The sequence below is a fragment of the Diachasmimorpha longicaudata genome, chromosome 2 (assembly GCF_034640455.1).
Source record: "Diachasmimorpha longicaudata isolate KC_UGA_2023 chromosome 2, iyDiaLong2, whole genome shotgun sequence".
NCBI classification, from domain to species: Eukaryota; Metazoa; Arthropoda; class Insecta; order Hymenoptera; family Braconidae; genus Diachasmimorpha; species Diachasmimorpha longicaudata.
Window position 1 is genome coordinate 8,779,843 of NC_087226.1, and position 12,194 is coordinate 8,792,036.

At 37.9% G+C, this 12,194-nt stretch overlaps 3 protein-coding genes across 6 annotated transcripts in view; 2 read left to right on the forward strand and 1 right to left on the reverse strand.

Moving 5' to 3' along the window:
• LOC135172693 (uncharacterized) overlaps positions 1 to 5,101 on the forward strand; it is a 67,176-nt gene extending 62,075 nt beyond the window's left edge. For all 3 annotated transcript variants that reach the window (XM_064138960.1, XM_064138957.1, XM_064138956.1), the window contains exon 2: positions 833 to 5,101. In XM_064138960.1, coding sequence (XP_063995030.1) covers positions 871 to 2,385 — 1,515 coding nt within the window. In that variant the 5' untranslated portion in view covers positions 833 to 870 and the 3' untranslated portion in view covers positions 2,386 to 5,101. The remainder of the gene's footprint in view (positions 1 to 832) is intronic.
• Positions 5,102 to 6,557: 1,456 nt separating this feature from the next.
• On the reverse strand, positions 6,558 to 9,257 carry LOC135172685 (leucine-rich repeat-containing protein 45-like). The gene is made up of 2 exons (XM_064138941.1): positions 9,119 to 9,257; positions 6,558 to 8,708 (listed from the first exon to the last, which is right to left on the reverse strand). Exons 1-2 carry the CDS (start codon positions 9,214 to 9,216, stop codon positions 6,656 to 6,658), a joined length of 2,151 nt encoding a protein of 716 aa, XP_063995011.1. The 5' UTR covers positions 9,217 to 9,257; the 3' UTR covers positions 6,558 to 6,655.
• Positions 9,258 to 9,390: 133 nt separating this feature from the next.
• On the forward strand, positions 9,391 to 11,895 carry LOC135172699 (uncharacterized protein). Of its 2 annotated transcripts, none has more exons than XM_064138968.1 (6): positions 9,391 to 9,521; positions 9,958 to 10,434; positions 10,633 to 10,777; positions 10,924 to 11,340; positions 11,417 to 11,570; positions 11,671 to 11,895. In XM_064138968.1, the coding sequence occupies exons 1-6, from the start codon at positions 9,507 to 9,509 to the stop codon at positions 11,828 to 11,830; spliced, it is 1,368 nt and encodes a 455-aa protein (XP_063995038.1). In that variant the 5' UTR covers positions 9,391 to 9,506; the 3' UTR covers positions 11,831 to 11,895. The 2 variants fall into 2 exon arrangements, with proteins under 2 accessions (XP_063995038.1, XP_063995039.1); XM_064138969.1 differs by having other exon boundaries at positions 10,927 to 11,340.
• The last annotated feature ends 299 nt before the right edge of the window (positions 11,896 to 12,194 follow it).

Here is a 12,194-nt window from a genome sequence, read left to right on the forward strand (position 1 = left end):
GCAGTAGATAGTGGTTTATTATTTTTAGGTGAGATAAGTCGTTATGTAGGCACGTGCTTTTTTTCAGAAGTTCACAATTTATCAGTTACTCTTATTATTTATCGCTGTTTTACCGGTTATAGATTGTTTGTTCAATATCATTTGTACACTTTTTAAGTGATTTAGTACACTGCTTGAGGTTGGGTTAGTTAATGGCTCATAATGAACGATTATGAAACTGTCGAGCAATTGCGATTATGAATTAATTCATTCAGAAGCTGTTCGTCAATTTAGTAATGTGATATTCTTCGTTTATCATACGATGACATTTTACAATAATGAATTATCGAAATAGTTGTGTAATTAATGATAACATAAAAAACATAAGCTGAAAAATTTTGAAGCATCACGAAAATTACTTTGTCATTATTTCTGAAGTTATTCTGTTTGGAACAAAAAATTTAGTTGCTCCACTATTTTCAAGATAACTTATTGACATGTCGAGATAATTTTTATTAAGACTTAAACACATTTTGCTAAATGATTAGGTAATTTTTTACGAACGCCAAGATAACTTTTATACAGTAGTTGAAAAATTCTACCAAACGCCCTGGTAATTTTGCGCGAACGACTGAAGTAATCCAATTATCCAATGATTAGGCAATTTTCACAGCATTTTTCTCTCCATGCAGCAGAGAAGAAAATGAGAAGCTTTAATAACTGTGAATACTTTTTTTCTGACATCCCCGTCTATATTCCAAATCATTAACTAAAATCATCTATTTAATTTTTTGTTTTTTCGTTCTTAAGAAATATTGTTCTAATAAAATGTTTTTTTTTTTCTCTCTTTCAGGCTTCCCCCCCTGTTATGCAGATTAACTCAACTGAAAAATGCTGACAGCAATGTGTCCAAATTGCCGACACCGCTTCCCAGCACCAGGGTGCTGCAATCCCTGTCCTCAGGAGTCAGCTCTCCCCCCTGGGGATTGTAACAGTTACTATGGAAGTCTCCTAGTGCCACGAGATTACACAGGTGGAGGTTGTTTCATAAATGCTCCTACAATAATTCAGGGTCCAGCGATAATTCAATCATCTTCTGAAGCCCGTAAACTGGATACTCCGAGTATCTTCAATCACCACCGTGACAACTCGACTCATAGAGCATCCCGATGTCATACATCTCCAGACGTTCAAATAAATACAACATGCGACCTGACAGGAGGAACAGTGATGATAACGACACCCAGCATTCAGTCAGGAGGATGTCTGATCGAATCAACGGACTCTGGGTACCTGGTGCAATCACCGACGATAGAAATTCGACCGAAATTATCCGGTGGTGGGTGTTTAGTCCAGAAGAGGCTCTCCACAGACTTCACTGACACTCTGGGGGATCTTAACTATTTCGAAGCGCCTCTCACCTTCGACAAGATGGAGGAAATTATTATGAAAACACCTCCCAGTGGTTGCCAGGAGCTACCAGGTGCCAGGATCAATGAGGGATCGTGCTGCTGTGGAACATCAAACTCCTGCAAAAAGTCTTCTACCTCGTTTGGAACTACCTGTATACCTATGGACTCATCAAAGGGCCCAGAAAGCTCTGGTGTTCAGATTCAGGTGAATGCCACTGTACAATTGCCATCTAATGGTGGACAATGTACTTTCAACATCACAGCAACTGCTGAGAGCTCTGGGTCCAGGATATCTGGGAGTCCAACTAGCGTTCGAGTTAGGAATAATTTCAATGGTGGTAGACTGATGAATCAAGGTGGAATCAGCGGTGATGAGAGTTCAGTACCTGTGGAGACTGAGAAAAGGGACGATGCACCCACGACACCGCTGTCCTGGTTAACACCGTGTCCGTGGGGTTTCGATAATGTTGTGGCTGAGAAGGATGTGGCAAGGCTACACGAGATCAAGAGGATTTTACGCACAAGTGGATGGTACCATGAAGGCTTGAGTTGGCAGCAGAGTGAACAAATCCTGAAAAATGCTGAGGTGGGGAGGTGGCTTTTGAGGGACAGCTCTGACAGTAGGTATGCTTTTGCTGTATCCGTGCAGACCACAAGGGGACCAACTTCAGTGAGAATTCTTCATTCTTTTGGAAGATTTAGACTCGATGCTGAACCCACTATTGCTCATGCCATGCCTACTTTTGATTGCCCTATCAAGATGCTAGAGTACTACGTACAGTACTCGAAAAAGATTGAGGAGAATCAGAGGCATGTGTGGGTGGATTACAGTGGACTTTTATTCAGCCATATTTATCTGACAGGGCCGGTCGTCAAGGAGGTGAGATCGCTCAGTCATATGGCGAGAATTGCGATTGATAGGCGGCTGTTGGAGGGAAGGAACCTTCCTGCTCCGATTAGGAATTATATCAATGAATATCCATACTCGTTTTGAGAGGGTGGGGAAAAGGGGGGCTTGGTAGAAAAGGGCAAGTTGGGGAGAAGTCTATTTTTTAGGAGTGTTTGTAGGGTTAGAGGAGATGGAGAATTTTTGTGGAAGCGTGAAATAAGAGAGAGAGAGTGCTGTCGAGAATTTTATGACTTCAATTAATTCTCAACTATTTACGAGGGAGTAAATTAAGCCAAGTTAAACGAAATGAAGTGCATGGCAAAGTCTTAGAAAAAGATTTTTGAGATTTTAATGTTTCAGTCGATTTGGAGATAAGTAGAAAAATTATTTCTAATTGAGTTAAATTCAACGAGTCAAATAACGAAATTTTTAGGATATATTCTGTAAAGATAAAGAAAAAAGGAACGCTTTATTACCTAAAAATTTCACTGCTACTTGTTAATCCAAACATATGTAGCCAAATTCCATGTTTACTTATTTTGTTTTACTCAACGTAATCATTCCTTTTCTTTACTGAAAACCCCAACGTCGATCGGAAATAGAGAAATTTTAATGACTCCGCTCATTGCAGCACTCTTTTCTCTGCAAAAATTTTAATATCCCCTTTAGTTATGCAATAAACATTAAAATTTACTACTGCATAAGAACATGAGATTTAATCCTAGAAATTTTGATTTATGCTTCTGGTTTCTATTCATTCACGAAAATGTTTCTGATTTTATTTTACGTTTGTGTAATCGTACGGAGACGAGACACAAGGTCGCAGTTGAATGTGTAGATTGGGATTAAATTCAAAATTATTTGGGAACAGATTATTTAAAATGAAGGATGTGTATGTACGTCTTGTATTTATACTGGGGATTAACGAATTGAATTAAGTGAACCAAAGAGAATGGAGAATGAATAACGAGTATGCCCTGACTTGCGACTTAGTATTACAAATTTGTAAATTGAATATTAGCGTCTTATTTATCCAGCTTAGATGTTTCGAATCTATTTAAGTCAATAAAGCATAATATTTCAGTTTTAGGGAATTGACGGATTGGACAATTTTGAGGACTAACGGTGTTTTAATCGACTAGTCTAGCATTGGTTTTGACAGAATCTGGATAATTATTATTTTAATTTGAACGATTTGTTGTTTCTGGGTACCTTATACATACCCTGATGAACTATCGTCATGGGAGTTTTCATGAGCATTCTGAAGTTCTGAATTTTAGTTTTGTTTATTGATTGTCCGTCGATTTTTTATTCACGGTAATTTGTTTAGTCATTTGTGTTGATGCGAAAAACGGAATTTTATGCTAATAGCGAAGTGATGGGGGAAAATGACAAAGTTTTAATTTTTAAAACATAAGTCAAATATAAAAGTCTAAGGAATAATATTCAGTGATTTTTGTGAAGAATTTAATGAACTGTGAAAATGGATGCTTGATATTTCCATCTTCACACCATAATTATCAACATATTTGCAAATTCGTAAATATGATGTTATCAATATTCTAAAAAATAATTTTGCGAACATTCTTGTCTCAATTCAATGGTTTCCGCAATATTCAAAATATCTATTGAGAAGCCAGTTAGAGCGGAGACTTCTTCAGGTGCGTTTTTGCTAAATTGAGTTTCTCAGAAAAAATTCTCCCAATATTATTCGGTAAAAGTTAATTATCATCAAATAATACATTATGGAACATGTAACGTAAAGGTTTTCTGATGACCGTGAGGGTTGGAAAACGCAAGTGAGTTTTACAGTCACAAGAGTTAGAAAATCTATACCACATGTGCTAGCGCGCGTTATTTATCATTTACTGCACCAAGAGATATCAAGAGTATTTACAGAATACTCTACAAGATTTCTCTCTATATTTTTATAAAACAAGAATGAATAAATAACTAAATACAGATACCCTCCATCACTTTGCAATACAAAATTGATATCTCCTCGAAACCGGAAGTATAAGGATTAAGTTTCGTCGACAGATATCTACAAGAGAAAAAAATCGTAAACCTGTTTTTAAAAATGAGCGCGTGCCTGAGATTACCGTCGGGACATATGTCCTCACATTGCAGATATTAAAGCTGTTATAACAACGAGCTCTGACGAATAAGTAAACAATTAATGCAATCTTCGGCCACCCACGAGGCAATCCGCATTGCAATGCAAAGTCTATCAAACTTATCATTTATAAATTATAAAAATTATATATTTTCTCCTCGAAATGAAAACCCATGTGTGCGTGTATCTGGCTGCGTGTGAGTGTGTAGACTTGTGAATTTTTTCTCGATGCATGTGAGTCGAATAACTTTAACAAACAAGTTGCAGATATCTCTATATTAGAGACCTCGTATTAATGTATAAAAAAAAATTCCTATTTTTAATTTAACGACTACAGCTGGAAATAATAGATAAATGGGTGGCTCACCACGATTGGGGAGGGAAAGGAGGCTCGATTGTTGGAAGAGCCTTGAACTGAGACTTACTGATAGCCCATAAACTGCCATTACAATTTAACGAATAACAATTTTAATAATTTAATAACTGAATGCAATTTTCTGAAATAAAATCAATGAAATTTTAATTGAAAGAATAAATTGTTTAGTTATTCGTTTTAATCGCCGAGACATGCTCTCATTTTAATTAATTAACGATGTGAATTATTTTCAACTGCAAAGGGAAACATGTATTTTCTATATTACAAAACGATAATGTATAGAATGAACAAGTTAAATTATTAAAAAACTTATTTATTAAAAAAATTAATCTCACTGTTGTTTTTTTTCCTTCCAATCCTGCCATATGATGGATATTTCTCTCTTTCTTTTTATTAAATATGTACTTCGTTGAGTCAAGATTCAATTATGAATATTATTCGAAAATATAACATTGTTAAGTTAATTGCTTCATTAGTTGAGAAAGTTTCGTCATTTTCTTATGAATGAAGACTTCATCAAAAGAAAAATTTAATTCCATTGATATTAATGACGTGCATATTTTGATTCTGTTGATTAGTCAACCTCTGCCCCTTTAACGTAAACATTTAACACTGAACCGATGAGTGTTATGCAATATTCGCGGAACGTCAGGCGATGTTTCTGGTTCTGTGTTCGATGCAACACGAACACTTGTATTAATGCTTTTTCTTTAACTCGACGCTGAATGATCGTGATTACATTCCTCTTCGATGTATACAGCAGTAAAAATAAACGGAGAATTGAGTGGAGGTCATTATCCGAGAATTACATTATTCATTTTCACGTAAACGGTTTTCAACTCCAAAATTTCCATGAGAACCTTCTTCGCGATAAAAAAAAAGTTCGTTTTATTTCCTGAAATTTCAGTACTCATTTTTTATTTTAATTTATTTACCGAAATTGCATAGTTTGTTATTGCATATGACTTACTCATCACTTGATATTTTTCTGCTGAAAATTCCTGGATTGAAGGAGGCGGAAAAAATTTGTATGATAGAATTAGGATAATTATTACTTTAATATTAGAGCGTTAATGAGAATTACTCTGCTCCCACTGCATTGACGAAATTGAAAAATTCTTGTTAAATCATCAACGTCTGCAGTTTTCTACATTTCTTCAGAGAATTATACCCTGCATCCTAGAATCGTTATATCTGTATAAAAATATTAATGACGCAGGAAGTTCATCAAAAGAGGTAATTTTGTTCGGATGGCTTTGGTTGAGACAATGGCTTTCGTTAACAGTACCGAGAATTCTCATGGAAATTGCGCAAATTGAAATCTCCAGGCATAAATAACAATTTTGACGTGGCTCCGATGAGCAGTGATGGTTCTAGCGTTCATTAATTACTTATTCCGTTACAAAAATGGGAGAAATTATGACGTGAACGCCTGATTGAATTCCGCGAAATTATTATGAATGGTAATTGCACGTTTTTTACCATTCAACCCAGGACACCCGAGTGATTAGATAATTATTGGTGACATGTACTGTTGATACGACTTATATACTAAAGTGGCACATGCCTCGTGGATCAATGTTGGCAATAATTCGCATTTATGGATGAATTACATGAGTATGCAGAGCCACGTGCAGACTGATCACATATCTATCAAGGATAACATTAGAAAATTCTCAGAAAATTTAGTTATGTGAGTTGTTTTATCATTCACTAAATTACGCAGCTGACTGAGAATCTAGTGGATTTCTGATGATAGAATGATCAGTAAGAATAATAGAAAAATTCTCTAAAAAAATTTGTGTTTATTTTCTCTAATAAATAAAGTACAAATAGAAATAAATAATTACAAAATCCATATTTACAAGTGTTGATGAATAACATCATAATGGCGTAGTGGATCCAATAGAACCAAGATACTTGGTAAAAGCAGCATAAAGCTGTCCAGCCCTTTGAGCCTCCTCAGCTTTGATTTCCCTCAAATCTCGATCCCTGCTGGCAATAATCTCCTTCAACTGCTTCCTCTCTTTCTCCCTCTCCTTAGTCTCCTCAGCATACCTCTTCTGAGTCTCACGTATCTGCTCATTGAGTCCACTGATCTGTTGGCCCATCTTCTGCACCTGGGAATCCTGCTCCTTCAGTCGCCCCCTTTCGCCCATCAGCTCTTCCCTCAGCCTCGCAGTCTTTTCTCTCTCAGTCTCCAACTCCTCCTTCAGCAAATTGTACTTCCTCTGAGGCTCAATGAGCTCAGTCTCCAATGATCCCACCTGCCTCTTCAAACTCGCTATTGTCCTCTGGGACTCGATAAATTTCTCCTCCACGATAATCTTCTCCTCTTTTAGTTTTTGAAAAGTCTCCTCCAACCTGAGGTACTTCCCACTCACCCCCTCCATCTCACTAACCTTTGACTTAACATTAGATAAATTATCCTGCACCTCTCTGAGTTCCACCCTGCTCTTCTGGAGCTGTACCTGGCATTCCTCAAGGGCTTCTGTTGTCTCCTTTAATGTCCTCTTCAGTACATTCATCTCAATCTTGTGTTTGTTGACCCTCTCCTTCAGTTCCCCCTTCGCCTTGTGAACTTCAGTCTTACAATTCGATATGATCTCCTCATACTGGTGTGACTTGTTTAAAAATCTCTCTCTCAATCCCAGGAGTGCTGCAGAACTCCTCTGAACATCCCCCTCATATCGCCTTACCTTCGCTTCCCACTCTTTACTCCTCTCCTCATGGTCGTTCTGATTATCCTCCAGTTGTCTTTGTACTCTTCTCCAGGCCTCTTCACTCGCCCTCTGGCTCTCCTTTATTCCCTCGATCTCACGCGCCTTCTCCTCGATCATCTTTTTATTGTTTGTCTGTGCCTCGAGCACTTTCTCCTCCAGCTGATGCATCAACAACTTCATGGCTTTGATCTCTTCATCCTTGGTGGAGACCTTCTTCATCAGAGTGCCTATTACTGTGGTTCGTTCCTGGAGCATTCTGTTTAGCTCAGTGATCTTGGATATTTCTGAGTCAGGTTTATTCATGGGAATCTCCGCGGGATAATTCCCCGATTCAGAAGGTCTCGACTGTTCCCCGATTATGTTCAAGGACAGGATCGATTCATTGGAGTTGTCCTCAGGATTTTTCGGATCATCTTGATGGTTTTTCAAAGGAGTTGACTCACCCTTCCATCCGGATATTCTGTGTTTCTGTTTCACTTTCTTTCTCTTCAGGATTATATCCTTCTCCACAGATTCTTCACTCGTTGACGAGTACATGTGATGGTTCTCGTGGAGAACCAGAAGTTTGTGACCCTGAAGAGACCTGGAGATGTTGGATAGCGACTGGATCTCTCGATTTTGATTTTTAAGTGTCAAATCCTCGATCATCGCGAGGATCTCCTCGGGAATGCAATTGCCCCGCAAGTTCAGCTTGATAAGACTAGTGTTTTCCCTCATAGACGAGAGGATCGCCTGACCCCCCTGGATCCCCAGGTTGTTCCTACCCAAGTTAAGGATCTTCAGGGATTTATTTCGTGTCAAGGCCTTGCTGAGGGCCGCCGTGCACAATGGAGATATCTGATTGTAACGCAGATCGAGTTCTTCTAGGCTGTTGTTGGAGGAGAGACCTTCGCAGAAGGTGGCGAAGCACTCGGTGTCCGTTCCTAGACTATTCCACTCGATGTTCAAGCTCCTGAGGGTGTTATTTCGATGGAAAATCTCGCCTAGCTGGGAGACGATGGGGCCTGTGATGTTGTTGCCTTTTAGGTTGAGGGAAGTGAGGTTCGAGCCCGAGATGAGAGCGTCCAGTATTCTACTGAGGCCTTTGGAGATCAGCATACAGTCGCTCAGGTCCACAGAGCGAATTATCGAGGAGGAGGAGAGGACTCGACCCAGAACCTCGCAGACTGGTAGGACTATTGATTGACAGGGGAGATGGAGAATGCCAGTTGAACTAAAATATCGAAGAGTGAGAGGTTGAATTGGAGTAATGAAGAATTCTGGACACTGGTTGCTACTAATTTCGTACGTTTCAAGGTGCACATTGTTTGCTATACTTTGGTACCAAGAATCAGTCGTATAAGTCAAAGGAGAATATTATCTTTTGGATAGAATGATACTATTAATTAGTAATTATCAAAAAAAAAATAATTTGAGATCCTCAGACATTTTTTTTTGTTGAAAGTTGTCACCAATATTATATACAAAATAAAAATATAATTTTAATGCAGCAGAAATCATTATTAAAAATTCATGGAGTGTCAAATATCAATTGCAAACGTCGAGGATTTTATGTAGTTGTTTGTCAGGGAGGTCATTATAGCTCATGTTTAGAAATTCTATATGTTCAGCCAAAACACTTACCTTGCGTTTTCCACAGCCCCCAGAATGTCCGGCTGTACCGTGATGTTACGTTTATGACAGAGCTGCTTGAATAATTCATAATCACTGAGCATTTTCATGGAGAGATCAGTTTACTCCAGTTTTTAAGGTTTGTTGACGGAAATAGAGGTGTTTTCCCTTCAACCTGACGCTTTTGATCAGTTTGGATTTTGACGCTGCGTAGCCGGAGTAGCGTCACAACGCAGTTTCGGGAATCCTCGTGCGGTGGCGCCATGATGAAAATTCCTGTGACGTAGCTACTACGATGTTTTTCTCGTGTGTTGATGAGACCCGAGTAAACAATGTTAAGTTTTTTTGGAGCATTATGATTTACTGAACAATCTTTCGGAATTGATATTATATTTTTGAGATGTCTTCGTCAACGGTGAGTCGTTAATTTTATTTGATTTAGAGATATTGAAGAGGTTTGGGGTTTGAAGGATTCCTGTTTCCTTGAGATCCTTGTCATTAGCTGTTGTAGAACGTCAGTAGTTCCAATAAACCATCCTTCAATCGTATTTTTCTGCTTAAAGTATTGTAAAATATTTTTATGTAGTAGAAAAATTCAGGAAGTCTAGTTGCATTGATTTTAATTGTTGCAGTAGTTGATATTAAAAATGGACCTAACCTTACATGAATCTATTCCTTCAGGAAATGTCAAGGAAATCCAAATCTTATGATATTCAATAACAACAATAGCATGGACATCAACTAATTTATTATTAAATTTGCGCCTTCATCTCGTAAACTCGTTCTCACAAAATATTACAGCATCTTTTAGTAAATAATTGACAAAACGAATATTTTTTTCTTCCCAACAGGGATGTGACACTCTTCGTGTTCTCCACCTGCCCCCCTACATAAGCGACGAAAAACGCGACGAGTTATTCAAGAAGTATGGAGCCCTCAACACCAAGACAATTAGAAAGTCCGACAAATACTCCGCAACATTCGTCAAATTCCCGTCAAATGAGGCTGCAACGAAGGCGTTTCTGCAGCTGCATCAGCTGGAGGTCAAGGGCCAGCATTTGTCGATAGAATTTGCCAAGAAGTCGATGGAGGCTGAGCTCGATGGTGAGACTGAGAACTCTGAAAGTATCCTCGGGAATGAGGGCGGAAATTCTGAGAATTCCGAGCCGTTTCAAGCATTCATAAAAAAACTGAACAGCTGGACGACGAATTATACTTTCTCACAGCCACCACCGCCCAATATATCGTATAAATATCCCCTGCCGACCAGGAATACTCTCATAAGGATAGCCATTCAGCTGATTAGGGAGCCTGCCTTTTATACTCAAGTGAGTTGAATATTTTACGTGAAGTAAGTTCATTCATTTTCACTTCATTTTAAAAATTAATTTTTGCTGTGGGGATCTCACCCTTAGGATCAGTCCAGGCAAATGTCTCAACAATATTTTTCTCCCATTTTTATAGATGATAAATACTGACTTTTCTTGAAACTATTCGATTAAGATCTTTAATCAATTTGTCTTCAGGTTCTGCATCTGATGAATAAGATGAATCTCCCTCCACCATTTGAAGAGCTGGATGAAGAATTTCCTACGCTGAGAGAAGTTTATGATGTGGAGAATTATCGAGATATTTTCGGAAGAATGAGTACTGAGACTGAAGACGTCGATGGTAAATAAATTAACTCATCAATAATTGATAAGTGAATATCAAACGAAGATTTTACAGGCTTCCGCGGGAATAATTCGTATTGTCCATGCATCTAGTTAATTATGTACATTTTGCATCCTTCATTCACATACATTATTAATTCCCAGAAGATGATGAAGAATCAGAAATGGAGTCTGAGGACGAGAAATCGAAACCAGAGATGATCCCAGCGAAAAGACGGTTTCCCCAAACAAAGAGGCGTTTAAAAATTCCTAAATTTGTGAATCCACTAAACCAACCAGTTCCCACAACATCTAGCCATAAGACTATAAGACCAGAGGATGTATTTGAATCAATGAATCTCGGAGATGCAAAGAACCTGAAAATAGATTTGAAGAACGTGGAGAAATTGGTGGATCCTGAGAGTAATAAGACTGACTCAAGGGTTTCGTGTGAAGAGGTAGAAGAAAGTGGATTTGGTCTGATATTTCCAGCGAATATTCGTGATGGAGAGACGGAAGAGGAACAGAAGAGCGAGTTCATCACGTCTGAAGAATTGGCTGCCAACAGAATTTCAGCGAATGGTAATTGAGTTTAAATGGCAATGTACAGGGAATCAATCATTAATTCAATTAACCATGAGTCATTTATTAATTTCAGACCAAAGATTACTTCCAGTATACCAAAATTATCATCCGGGCAAGGCGTCATGCAGATTGTACATAAAAAATCTGTCGAAACACGTGGAATTGACCGATCTTCATTATATCTACAAGAGATATGTGTTACCAGGGCTGAACAACTCTGAATCGCAGTGAGAATCTTTAATTTACTGAAGATAGGAAATTAAGTGAAAGTTAATTCAACTATCCTGTTTTATCATCATGGTTTAATAATGGATTTGTCATTCTTAGATACGACGTTCGACTGATGCAAGAAGGAAGAATGAAGGGACAAGCCTTCGTTACATTCCAGAACATGGGACAAGCTCAGTTAGCATTAAACGAGACCAATGGATACATCTTGAAGGACAAACCCATGGTTGTTCAATTTGCTAAAGCTGCCAAGAGCTAACATTTCAGTTAATTTTAAGTGTCTATGAATAATTTGTATATATTGCTATAAATAAATTATTTTCATCACAATCTTTCCTACGATATTTAATTTTGTGTTCGTGGGTTTCAAGGAGAATATATCAAAATCTGCAAAGCAGCTGCAACAATTTTTCCGATTTTCTAGTAAAAGAGGCTATTTATTTACCGTGAAGATTTGTTGCTCAATAGAATCGGAGCAACTAATCATTATTTCCAGTTTCCAGACACAGAAATCATTCCATTAAACAATCATTCAAAGAATCAAAGTATTTTTGTGGTGCGAAACATCGATAGAAGAAATAAAATTTCAGTTTCTAGCTTTCTATTAGACTAAATACATAAAC